Source organism: Jaculus jaculus, chromosome 1, assembly GCF_020740685.1.
Source record: "Jaculus jaculus isolate mJacJac1 chromosome 1, mJacJac1.mat.Y.cur, whole genome shotgun sequence".
Classification (NCBI taxonomy): Eukaryota; Metazoa; Chordata; class Mammalia; order Rodentia; family Dipodidae; genus Jaculus; species Jaculus jaculus.
In genome coordinates this window covers 169,458,823-169,472,732 of record NC_059102.1, presented here as the reverse complement: position 1 = coordinate 169,472,732, position 13,910 = coordinate 169,458,823, and the positions used below count along the sequence as shown (strand labels likewise).

General features: G+C 40.9%; 1 protein-coding gene across 1 annotated transcript; it reads left to right on the top strand.

Moving 5' to 3' along the window:
- The first annotated feature begins 8,396 nt into the window (after nt 1–8,396).
- Nucleotides 8,397–9,350, top strand: LOC101615877 (olfactory receptor 5A1). The gene has a single exon (XM_004667700.2). The coding sequence runs from the start codon at nt 8,397–8,399 to the stop codon at nt 9,348–9,350; it is 954 nt and encodes a 317-aa protein (XP_004667757.2).
- The last annotated feature ends 4,560 nt before the right edge of the window (nt 9,351–13,910 follow it).

Sequence of the window (13,910 nt, the reverse complement as noted above, 5' to 3'; positions counted from 1 at the left end):
GAGATGGCAGAAAGAATGAAAGAGCCACTCCTTACAATGCAATTGTCCAGACAGAAATTGGCCTTGATATCCATGACCTGGCAGTGCCTAGCAATACTTTCACAAGACCCTCATAGTAGGAGAAAAAGACGATAATATCAAAATAAAAGAGAAACTAATGGAGAGAGGGAAGGAATATGATGAAGAGTGGAGTTGTGAAATATAAAGTGATGAAGGGGAGGGAATTTTCATGGTTTATTGTCTATAAGTATAGAAATTGTCAATTTAAAAAAAATTTTAAAACATGTATTTCATTGTTAGATCCACAAGTTGGGACATTTTGCACAGGGACATTGCCTACCCCATAACTGACTGCTGCCTCCATAATGCATGACCCACAATCCCCAGGGGGCTGACCTGCATCCCCAATGAGGAAGGCCTCTTCAGAAAAGGGGCAGGGAAGAGGGAAAGGAGAGTACCAAAATGTGTTGTTTACATACTAAAAATGTCCATATCTAATAAAAATAAATTTAAAAATAACAAAACATGTCATTCTATTTCATAATGCCATATTAGAATAGATTTTTAAAATATTGCTTGGGGGAGGGGTTGTGGAATGATGCCTTAGCCGTTAAGTTGCTTGCCTGAAAAGCGTAACGACCTGGGCTTGATTCCCCATTTGCACATGTGGTAGTTGGAATGGATGTTCCCCAGTAGATTCAAGAGCTTATTCAAGTTTATAACTTGGTGTCACTGTGGGTTATCCTAGGTCCAGCCCTAAGGTGTTTGGATTCAGATCTGGAATTTCCAGCTAAAGATTTGCAAAGTGACTGAGTTCTGCCTAGGGTTCCTGGAGTGTGTTTATTTGTGATGGTGTGTGGTGGTTTCTTCCTCTCTGCTTGGATCTGTGCAAAGGGGCTAGCTTCTGTCATTATGGAACTTCCACTAGATCCATAAGATTCAATAAATTCCCTTTCTCCCATAACTGTGCCTGTTTTGGAAGTTCATCCCAGCAATGTGAAGCTGACTTCAACATCACATAAAGCCAGATGCACAAAGCAGTGCACGCATCTGGAGTTCACTGTAGTGGCTAAAGGCCCCAGAAAGCCCACGTACTCTCCTCCTCTCTTCTTCTCTTCTCTTCTCCCTCTCTCTCTCTCTCTTTCTTTCTCTTTTTCTTTTTCTTTCTCTTTCTCTCTGTCTGTCTATATTACTCTACTTGCAAATAAATAAATAAAATATTTTTAATATTGTTCAAGGGGAAAATATCCTATATCTAACATACTTCTCCTGGATGAAAATAGTAGGCTTCTATTGGAAGAAAGTGGATTTCTTAATTGAAAGATATGATTGACCATATGAATACACTTATATGTATTTGAGTTCCAAAATAAATGCATTTAATCTGACAGACTGTTCTAAGAAAAATATAGTTTAAATCATACTTACTTTGACTGATTATACCAGATCAAAGGAATGACCTAAAGATAGGATAAGATCAATTGCTTATAAATAGCAACTTTTTATCAATTTATTCAGCTGCTTTGAATTTGTTTCCACCTCTGAGTTTTAGAGGAAATTGTTGAGTTAACACCAAAATAGCATGAAGTACAGTTTAGCACATGCAGAAGCTGCAGGAGATCCCACCAGTCCGGCAAACTTCAAGCTGCACAGGTTCTGTGGAGGCCAGAACAGGGATAGTAAATACCTATCCACGGTTAGCCAATCTTGTCCTCTGACATGACATGTTTTATGCTGGTTTAATTCACAGCTGCCAGAGTTTTCATCATGTACTACCAGAAGATATGGTGATTAGCCCTCAGGGATTGGAGGAGCTGGCCATTGAGGTAGAGTTTAATAAGCATTGTCTTCAGAGCATTTCTTTGAGTTTGTATTCTAGACAACCCCAGAGAGCAATTAATTACAAAGTTGTGAAGTTTGGGAAATGCACTCCTTCCTCTTTCATAAAGACCCTCTAGGGCAAATGTAACAAAACCTCTCCCAGGAGAGAAAAAAATAAACCTCTCACATATCCACTCCCAATGCCTGTTTTGAAACACTTCCAAAACTGACCCCAAATGCAGGTGTCAGTGGATTCCAGAGGAGTCTCTTAAAGCTACAACCTCCCTCTATATCTCTTTCCCCCCCATGACTCTATCCACAAGCACTCTTTTCTGTGCACAATGCAGGTATTTTGATTCTTGAAATACAACCCCAAGTTCCCTCTCCGAACACCTCAGCACCTTGGAGATCGCAAGTTCGGTTAAACTTTTTCTACAGCAGGACAAGGCAAGGCAGGGGTCAGCTGCAGACAACAGGGGAGAGAGGGTAAGTGCAGTCGCCTTTTATCTTCATGACTCAGTTAAGCTTACTTGGCAGAGTACCCTAGACCTGTAAGCCCAGACTGATGGGCAAAGTTTAGCTTACAGTCTTTCTCTTTGTACCTCTTAACTATAACTGCCTGTCCCCAAGTTCAGCCAAATCTGTCCTGTGCGTTTTGTACATTGTCAGGAAATCAGCTTTGGTTTTCAGAGTAGTTCTGTGTTCACAGTGACAATGAGCAGACTAGAGATTCCCAGCATGCCCTGTCATCCTGGTCATCAGCTCCTTCTACCAGTGCTACAACGGGTAATGAACAGTGACTCAGCAACAGCTGAGTGGACGTGCGCAGTCCACGCTGGGTCCACTCCTGGTACTGAGCATTGTCTAGGTTGGGGGAAGTGTGCAGTGATGGCCACCCACCACTACAGTGTAATACAGGATAACTTCACTGTCCCAAGGGTCTGGTAGGCTCTGCCCATCTCCTTTCCCACAAAACACAGACAGTCATGGATCTTGTTAGTGTTTCCATAGGTTTTACTTTTTCCAGAATATAATGTAGGTAGAATTGTATAGCATATAGTCTGCTCAGACAGGTTTCTTTCACTTAGAAAAAAACACATTCATATTTTTAAGGCATAATAATTCATTTCTTCTTTTAGTATTATACTTTTGAGAATATCTGACATACACTTTTTTGTTTCTAAGTACTTCCAACTGTCCTTTGTGTTCTTCCATAGAATCAAGCAAATTTCAATTTATAGATTAAATATTCTTGCAAAGTGCTTTTAAAAAATGTTTATTGTGCCGGGCATGGTGGTGCACGCCTTTAATCCCAGCACTCGGGAGGCAGAGGTAGGAGGATCACCGTGAGTTCGAGACCACCCTGAGACTACATAGTGAATTCCAGGTCAGCCTGAGCCAGAGTGAGACCCTACCTCGAAAAACCAAAAAGAAAAAGAAAAAAAAGAAATGATTATTGCTCTTATTTGTTCACATTTCAGCTTTCTCTAATACAATTTAAAAGTGAGATTTGAGATAGCATACAGAAATTCAAGATTGGCCTTAAACCTTGTTATATATCTCTGAATTCCATGTTCTTGTTTTATTAGTAGAGTAGTTTAAATGATTTCCCCATTATAATGTTTTATTGTCAGCTCAACACTATTCTATATGGTATCTTAACTGAACCACACTGCTGAAAGGTTAAAAAAAAAAGACATGTTTTCTCAACTGGCAACAGTTTTTATTAAATACTCAGTATCATTTTTAAGTCTTAAAAAATCATGAATTTAATCATAAACTTCACAAGTATGCTCATGGCTCATTCTGTGAAAAGTGAATTCTGCATAAAAGCAAATGTAGCATATTATTCAAGTCTGAGGCAAAACAAGCAAGAAAAATCTTTTCAAATCTTAAGTTTAAAGCTGGGAAGATGGTCTCATGGTCAAAAGGACTCGCTTGCAAAGCCTGGAGCCCAGGTTCAACTGCCTAGCCACCCATGTGAAGTATTCATTTGTAGAAGCAAGAGACCCAGGAGCATGGGCACACACACACACACACACACACACACACACACACCCAGAGAGAGAGAGAGAGAGAGAGAGAGAGCCATGCATACATATACACACACACATATGCAAATATATAAAAACTTAAAAAATAAAAATAAATTTTTTAAAAAACCTGTTTGTTCTAAAAAGGGAAATTTTTCTCATTGTGCTAATTTAAGACATTAACATGCAAATTCTAGAATCACAGCCCAATTTTGGTTCTATTTACTGCTCATTGATGAAATTCTAAAACATGCTTAAGCCCTCAAAATTAAGCAGAAGATTAAGAAGAAATGAAATTTCTGAAGGGATTTCTACACGCTTGAATACAGCCCCAATTATTAAGAATTCTGAAAGTAATTTGCACAGTCTGTAATCAAGATAGACTGTAGATAGCAAATTCTCCAAACTGTAGAGACCATGAACCTCTCTAGCACCCCTCTTTGTTGATTGGTGCTTTGAACATTACCATCCTGGATTAAAGTCTTGACTCTGAGCTATCTCCCCACATTGAGCAGACTCTTCAGTTCCATCAGCCATATGCACATTTGGATGAAAGAAAGCCCTGAAAGAGCAGGACTTTGAGGACACCATGCACCAAGCACCGGCAGTCTGGGAGGAGGAGGCATCGTGGAGCGAAGGACAGAACCCAGGCCAGGATTGACAGGCAATCCAAGAGGGCTGCCGGCTCTCCTCCTGGCCTGGCTGAGGTTTGTCTTGGGTCTCCGTGTTTTCTTCTGAAGTCCTGTTAATTTCAAAGCAGGCAATTTTAGCTAAAAAGCTTAACATTTTGCTGCAGATATTTCATGGTTCCGAGTCAGAAATCAACTCTACAAGTCCTCCTCTATTATTGAGTGTCTTCTGCATGCCAAGTAATATGCTATGCTTAATTTTATGTTATTATTGAATCCTCACTTGACCATCATAGGTAATGTTATTCACACAGATGAAGTTCCAAGACTGGCAAAATGGCTCAGTAGGTAACGTGCTTGCCACATAAGCAGGAGGGCCAGGTTTAGTCCCAGGCACCCACTTAAAAGCCAGGTGTGTTGGTACACACCTGTAATCCCAGCTCTATGGAGGCAGACAGGAGATTCCTGGGGCTCACTGGGGTTCAGTAAGAGACTTTGTCTCGAAAAAATAAGGTGGGGAGTGATTGAGGAAGACATCGCCATTGACCTCTGTCTGACTTTCACATGCCCACACAAACACACGTGTTTATTATGTACCCATCCACATACCAATATGCATACATATATGAATGTATATGAATGTGCAACATACATATATGCAGGCAAAATATATGGGAAACAAATAAAAAGGTGAAGTGGCCCTCTCTGTAAACCTAATGAGACCACTGGGCCTGCTAAGACTCTTTAACCGTATCAACTGGGCCTGGTATTGACTAAATATACTTGTATTGTGGAATTTTATTCCATTCTTGTTTCTGTAAGAAAGTACCTGACACTGAATAATTTATAACAAAGAATTTACTTTAGCTCACAATTCTAGAGGTTATATGATTGGGCAGTCACCTATGGTGAGGGCCCCCTGTTGATCATAACATAGTGAAGAAAAGTGGAAAGGTAGTCAGGTAGGTATAAAAGAGAGTAAAAGGGCAAAGAAGCTGACCCACTTTATAAAAGACTACTTTTTTGGTTTTGTTTATGTTTATGTTTTTTTGTTTTTTTAAGATAGGCCTCACTCTAGCCCAGGCTGACCTGGAACTCACTATGTAGCCCCCAGGCTGGCCTCAAACTCACAGCAATCCTCATACGTCTGCCTCTCTAGTGCTGGGATTAAAGGAGTGCATCACCATGCCCAGCTATAAAGAGCTACTTTTTAAAAATAGTTTATGTATTTTGAGAGAGATAAAGAGGCAGATAAAGAGAGAGAATGGGCATGGCAGGGCCTCTATCCCCTGCAAACAAACTCCAGACACATGTACTACCTTGTACATCTGGCTCATGTGTGTACTGGGGAATCAAGCCTGGGTCTTTTAACTTCACAGGCAAGTGCCTTAACCACTAAGCCATCTCTCCAGCCCTATAAGGCTACTTTTAACAAATACATTCCTATGAGAACTAACTCAATCTCACCAAAAAGACACTAATCCCTCATAAAAGCTCAATGTCCAAATACCACCTCCACAACCAAACTTCAACATGAATTTTGATAGGACAAAGCATAGTCAAATGATAATATTCTGTCCCTGAACATCCAAAACTTATGCCTTTCTCATATCAAAATACAACCACTTGGGCTAGAGAGATGGCTTAGCAGTTAAAGCCAAAGGACCCAGGTTCAACTCCCTAGGACCTACATAAGCCAGATACACAAGTGACGCATATGTCTGGAGTTTGGTTGTTTGCAGCAGCTGGAGGCCTTGATGTACCCATTACCTTTCTTTTTTTTATTTTTTTAATTTATTTATTTGAGAGTGGCAGACAGAGAAATAGGCAGACAGAGAATGGGTATGCCAGGGCCTCCAGCCACTGCAAACGAACTCTAGACGCATGCGCCCCCTTGTGCATCTGGCTAACGTGGGTCCTGGGGAATCGAGCCTCGAACCAGGGTCCTTAGGTTTCACAGGCAAGTGCTTAACCACTAAGCCATCTCTCTAGCCCCACCCATTCTCTTTCTATCTGCCTCTTTCTCTCTCTCTCTAATAAGTAAATAAAAATAAAATATTTTTAAAATACAAAATAAAATTAAATCTATTTTTAAATATTTTTATTTTCATTTATTTATTTGAGAGAGAGAGAGACAGAGAATGGGCTCACCAAGGCTCTAGGCACTGCAAAAGAACTCCAGACTCATGTGCCACCTTTTGCATCTGGCTTATGTGGGTCCTGGGGAATTGAACCTATGTCCTTTGGCTTTATAGGCAAGTGCCATAACCACTAAGCCATCTCCCCAGCCCAAAATTAAATATTTTTTAAAATATAATCACTCCATCCCAACCATCCCCAAATCCTAATTTTCTTTCAATTCCAACATCAACTCAAGTGTCCAAAGTCTCATGAGAGATTTCAAATGAGCTCTTTCTAGCTGTGAGCCTAGAAAATCAAAGCAATTTATCTACTTTCAGTATACAATGATAGCACAGACATAAGGTAAGCATTTCTACTCCAAAAGAAAGGAGAAGCTGCCCCATCATCCACACAAAAAAAAATCCAAACAGGGTAAAATCCAAAGTCCAAAATCCAACAGGGTAAACACTAACTTTTTGTACTCCAGAACAGTCTTTCACTTCATATCGTTCTCCATGGACACACGGAGGTGAGGGTTAGCTCAGACAGTGTGTCTGTGTCATGGTGGGACTCTGATACCCTTAACTTTTCCAAGAAACTGTGTCATGCTGTCACTGGCTCTGCAATTCTGGGGCCTTAAGACCAGTCGTTTCACTACCGTGGTTCTACTAAGCATGGCCCTGGTAGGGACACTCTTCAGAGACAGCTCTCCTGTGGCAGGTTTCTCCTGGGCTGCCAGGAAGTTCAATACATGAAAAAACATGCCTCCATATCCCTAGCATTCGGCATTCATGTCAGCATTATCACCAAGGCTTACTTGTCGTGCCCTCCAGGGCTGCAGCCCCAAATCTCTATAATGCTTCTGTTGCCTTTTCCCATGTTCTTGGAAATGAGCACCTGGCCCCCTTCTACACATGCTGATCTCTTGACTAGCCAATCCCCTTGATCATGCCCCTGAACACTTTTCATTCTTTCTATGACCAGGCTGCGAACCTTCAAAAGGCATATAATCTGCCTCCTTCTTAATTGTAAATCATATTTTGGAGCCACTCCTTTATTCCAGAATTTCAGCATAAACCATGAAAGTGGCTATATAGTTCTTTCTATATTCTGCTTAGAAACTTCTGAGATATACTAGCCAATCAATCTTAAGTTTCACCTTCCATCAAACAAACCCCAGAGCACAGACACAATGACTCATGTGAAACACCCAGAAACATCTCAGGAATAACTCACTAGCACAACTATGAATTGACTACTTTATATATCACCTAATTTATGTTTAAAAATGAATCTGTGAGACAATTATAGCCACCCAGCTTTAAAGATAAAGAAATTGGCCAGACATGCTAGTGCACACCTTTAATGCCAGCACTTGGGAGGCAGAGGTAGGAGGATCACTGTGAGTTCAAGGCCAGGCTGAGACTACATAGTGAATTCCAGGTCGGCCTGGGCTAGAGTGAAAAAAAAAAAAAAAAAAAAACATTTTCCCCTGAAAAGTATAAAGAAATTGAAGCAAGAGATCTTAGCTATCTCCCCCAAGGTGACACAGTAGTGAATGGTACAGATAGGAATTGATTCGGGGAGTCTAGAGCCAATGCTGAACATTAAGGCAGCCACAGTTTACTGCCCCGATACTCACAATAGCTGAAACCGGGGGACAGAGGGAATGTTTGCGCAAGCTTTAGCCCTCTGCAGTGCTACGCCTGCCCTCTCGTGCATGTGTAGCCTGTAATGTGGAGAATCTTTATTGCCCCAGGTCTGACTCTCTTTCTTGTGGTCCACAGGAAACATGTCTTTAACCAAGGTCTGGAACAGCTCATCAGTGACTGTCTTCTTCCTGTTGGGATTCTCAGAGCATCCAGAACTCCAAGTCCTCCTCTTTGTGACCTTCCTGAGCATCTATCTCATGACCCTGGCCTGGAACCTGGCCCTCATCTTTCTGATCAGAAGTGACACCCATCTGCACACACCCATGTATTTTTTCCTCACCAACTTGTCCTTCATTGACATCTGCTACTCTTCCTCTGTAGCTCCCAAGATGCTCACCAACTTCTTCCGGGAGCAGAAGACCATATCGTTCCTGGGCTGTGCAGCTCAGTTTTTTTTCTTTGTCGGCATGGGTCTAACGGAGTGCTTCCTGCTGACAGCTATGGCATACGACCGATATGCCGCAATCTCCAGCCCCCTTCTCTATACCACCATCATGTCTGAAGGCCTCTGTGCACGCATGGTGGCTGGGGCATATTTTGGTGGTTTCTTGAGTTCCTTGATCCAGGCCAGCTCCATATTTCAGCTCCATTTCTGTGGACCAAATGTTATCAACCACTTCTTTTGTGACCTCCCACCAATCCTGGCACTTGCTTGCTCCAACATCTTTGTCAGTCAAGTGGTGAATTTCCTCGTGGTCATCACTGTTGGAGGGACATCATTTCTCATCATCTTGATCTCCTACAGCTACATAGTGTCGGCTGTCTTGAAGATCCGCTCTGCAGAAGGCCGATGGAAAGCATTCAACACGTGTGCCTCACACTTGATGGTGGTGACGCTGTTGTTTGGGACAGCCCTTTTCATGTACCTGCGGCCTAGCTCCAGCTACTCACTCAGCAGAGACAAAGTGGTTTCTGTATTCTACTCATTGGTGATCCCCATGCTGAACCCTCTCATTTACAGTTTGAGGAACAAAGAAATCAAGGATGCCCTGTGGAAGGTAATGGAGAAAAAGAAAGTGTTTTCCAGGTCATGAGTGGAATTACCTTTCTCCATCCTGCTGGACCCTTGCATGGCCCATGATGTTACCTCCCTTCTGGCTTAAACAAGGAATTTTGTCTTCACCTTTGAAAATGGAGGCTCTTGCCATCACATGCCTCTCTTGCTATTTTTCATGGTCACTTGTCTACTACTGAGTTCACCACTTATGGCTAAAGGGGAGGAAATTTCTTTTTTTTTGTTTTGTTTTGTTTTGTTTTGTTGAGGTAGGGTCTCATACTAGTCCAGGCTGACCTGGAACTCACTATATAGTCTCAGGGTGGCCTCAAACTCATGGCGATCCTCCTACCTCTGCCTCCCAAGTGCTGGGATTAAAGGTGTGCGCCACCACGCCCAGCAGGAAATTTCTTATTAAAGAAACAAATCATAGATCCAGAGAGATGGCCCACCAGGTAAGGTATTTGCCACAGCAAGCAAGAGAGCACCACTAAAAAATTCCAGGAGCGGTGTACACCTGTGATCCCAGCACTGTGGCTACAGAAACAGGAACTGGGGTTCACTGGGTAGCTAGTCAAGTCAAATTGGTGAGTTCTGAGTTTAACAAGAGATCCTATCTAAAATGAGGTATAAGGTAACTGAAGAAGACCCCTGACAATGGCCTCCTCTAGGCCCTACACACACCTCACACCTGCCAACATACATATTAAAATGCATACGTAGGGCTGGAGAGATCGCTTAGTGGTTAAGGGCTTGCTTGTGAAGCATAAGAACCCTGGCTCAAGGCTTGATTCCCCAGGACCCACATTAGCTAGATGCACAAGGGGGCATAGGTGTCTGGAGTTTGTTGGCAGTGGCTTGAGGCCCTGTTGTGCCCATTCTCACTCTCTCTCTCTCTTCCTCTTTCTTTATCTGTTGCTTTCAAATAAATAAATAAAAATAAACCAAAAAATGTTGAAAAAGAAAAGGCATACATATACACATACATGCCATAGACATGTAAAAAATCTTCCCATATGGCTCAGCAGTTAGAGACACTTGTCTAAAAAGCCTTTTAGCCTATGTTCAATTCCCCAGGACCCATGTAAAGGCAGATACACAAAGTGGTGCATGCATCTGGAGTTTGTGACAGTAAGAGGCCCTGATATACCCATTATCTCTCTCTCTACATATACCTAGATATATGTGTGTGTGTGTGTGTGTGTGTGTGTGTGTGTGTGTGTGTGTATGCATATGTATATGTATATATATGTGTATATGTATGTGTGTGTGTGTGTATATATATATATATATATTCATAAATAAAAATAAGTAAAAAATTAAAGCTATCTGGAGAGAAGTCCAGACATAGATATTGGTTATTAATATGTATAAAGAACTCAAAGAAAATGACAAATCCTGGGTTCAGAGGACACAAACAACTAGAAATTAGGAAATCTAACCAGGACATGAAAATAGAAGCTGTTGAAGAGATAGAAATCAAAGAAACACTGAAATGAAGCTATAAATGAATATTCAACAACAAGTCAAGCCAAAAAGCTCCACAGACTGCCTCACTAAGAGAATAGTGTGGTGGTTTAATCAGATGTCCCCCATAAGCTCATGTATGTTTGATCCCCAGCTGATGGTAACTTGGGAGGTGGAGCTTTGCTGGAAGAGGTGTGTTGTTGAGGGTGGGCTTAGCGGTACTATAGCCAGTTCTGCCTTGCTAGAGTTTGGCTAACAATCCTGCTGTTGTTTCCTACCTGCAGTGAAATGATGCCCAGTCTCTGCTCATGCCATCCTTCCCTCTGCCATCATGAATCTTCCCCTAGAGACTATAAGCCAAAATAAAAATATTCCTCCAATCAGCTGCTCTTGGTTAGCAAAGAGAAAATATCTGCAATAGAAAATAGATACCAGGAGTTAGGTTGTTGCTGTGAGAAATCTGACTCTGTGGCTTTTGGCCTTTTGGAACTGATTTGTGGAAGGAATATGGAAGGATTTGAAACATTGCAGAAAAGGTAGCAGAAAAAATACAAGCATCATACAATGAGAAAGAGTACTTTAGGACACTGCCCTCTGGCTATGAGCTTACTGGTTCATTTACAACCTCACACAGGTTGTCATTACCCCACAAGACATGTACAATTCTGAATCCATAAACACTTTTACCTAGAGCACACAGGAGTACCAAAAGACCAAAATGTCAATACAGAAGGACTACCTGGAAAGAGGAGGATCTCAGGAGAATAGGGGTGGTAAATGAGAGACAAAAGAGGGTAATAAAGATGGGAAGAGAATCAAATTACAATGTATTCATGTGTTAAAACTCTCAACAAAAATGGTTTTAAAAAATAAATTAAAAATCAATAAATGAAAGTATACTTTTTAAAAACTGGGTTGATGGCTTCTATCTATAATTCTAGCACTTAGGTGACTAAAGCAAGTGGATCACCCTGAGTTCAAGCCAGCCTTGTCAATATAGTAATATGTTTAAGGCTACAGAAAATGTTAAGCAGTTAAAGGCACTTGTTTGCAATTTCTGACAGCTTAGGTTTGCTTCCCCAGGGCCTATATAAAGTCAGATGCACAAAGTGGCACAAGAGTTTGGAGTTCATTTGCAGGAGCAAGAGGTCCTGGCATGCCAATTCTCCTCGTCTCCTCTTCCTCTCTCTCCTTCTCCCTGCTTGTAAATACATAACAAATAAAAATATTTTTAAAAGATGTTGTGAATGAATTTGGTCCCTTCATTTCTCCTTATACTCTAACAAAGGAATATGAGGTAATTGAGGTGGAGGAATATGTTCCCTAACCAAGGTTGGGGGATGATACTGGTTTCACAAGCATATAAATACATATCAATTTATCAACTATATAATGTAATTATGTTAAATTCTACTTATATAGCAGTTGGACATTTAAAAGGCTGATAAAGGCGATACATTCTACAGATGATAGTTTGTGTGTAATAGGTATTGAATAAATAATATTTTAAATTCTTCATGCTCATAAATGATATCTATGTACAAGTCTAATATAGGGATTAGGTCAGGAGAGGGAGAAAAGGTACATTGGGAATGTACCTGAATCTTTAATACACTTGTTTCTTTCACTTTGAGTATAATTCAATTATTTTTTTTAAAGGATTTCATGTATATAAGGTTAACTTCACACTTGCTATCCAGCCAAGGATGGCCTTGAACTTCTGATCCTCCTGCCTCTATCTTCTGAGTTCTGGGAATAATGGAGTACACCATAACATTGTTTATGTTCTTGGGGTCACATGCAAGACCTCATGCATGCTATGCAAAAACTATACAAGCTGAGCCGGGCGTGGTGGCGCACGCCTTTAATCCCAGCACTCGGGAGGCAGAGGTAGGAGGATTGCCATGAGTTCGAGGCCACCCTGAGACTCCATAGTGAATTCCAGGTCAGCCTGGGCTACAGTGAGACCCTACCTCGAAAAACCAAAAAAAAAAAAAAAAAAAAAAAAACTATACAAGCTGAACTAGTTTTTAAGTGAAGAGTAGATTTTACATTTTCTGTATGCTCAAAATGTGCTAGAGATGCCAGAGATTCTATAAGAATGCTAGATTCGCCGGGCGTGGTGGTGCACAGCTTTAATCCCAGCACTCGGGAGGCAGAGGTAGGAGAATTGCCATGAGTTCGAGGCCACCCTGAGACTCCATAGTGAATTCCAGGTCAGCCTGGGCTACAGTGAGATCCTACCTCGAAAAAAAAAAAAAGAATGCTAGGTTCCTTTCTCTGGTGAATGTCACTTCCTGCCTTCTGGTTAGTTCTGCTCTGATGTGATTGTACTCTGCAGGCTCCATCCTCATGTAAGACACAAATAATGCAATGGCTATTGAGATTCCCCTCCAACCTCATTCACTGTGTAGTGCAAAGCCTGCTCTTAGTTCTTTATATTGGTCAGTGTTGAGAGCGTCCATTCTTGGTGAAAATATTCACAACACTGAGACTCTTACAACATACAGCTTTGTCTCATCCCTATACTGATCCTATTCCTCTCTTTGTATCTGCTGCTTTTTATTAAAGATTGTATATAATGAATGAGATAAAATGAGCATAACTGAAAGTTTATCTAATCCTGGTTGTCTGAGACAGATTTTATGGACATAGAAAAAAGAAACAAACAAAAATTCATATTTCAGTTTCCAAGTCATTATTCTACATTGTGTTATTCTGCAGAGTCCTATTTTTCTGTAATGAACAGTTTTACCAACTTATCTCTATCTAACTGCATATGAACTTAGCTCTCTCAAGCTCTGCCCAAAGTAAAAAAGTTATATGTGACATGGTGGTGGGAATCAGCTGACAGGTGTGCATTTCAGACCATCACCTAAGACATGCTAGACATATGGACATCCAGGTTAAGGGAGCCACAGCTGTTCTCTAAGCTGTTCTTGATGAGAAAATAAAAGTTTATGAAACTATTTGAGGCCCAGTTTTCCTTTTACAGCTATTTGCCAGCTATATCTATGTAAATTATATATATATAATCTTTCATACTTTTGAAAACATGAAAGTGGACCCTGGAAAGTTTTTAGGCACATTATGTACCATGTGTTAACAAATTATTGATTAAGCTGAGGATAGG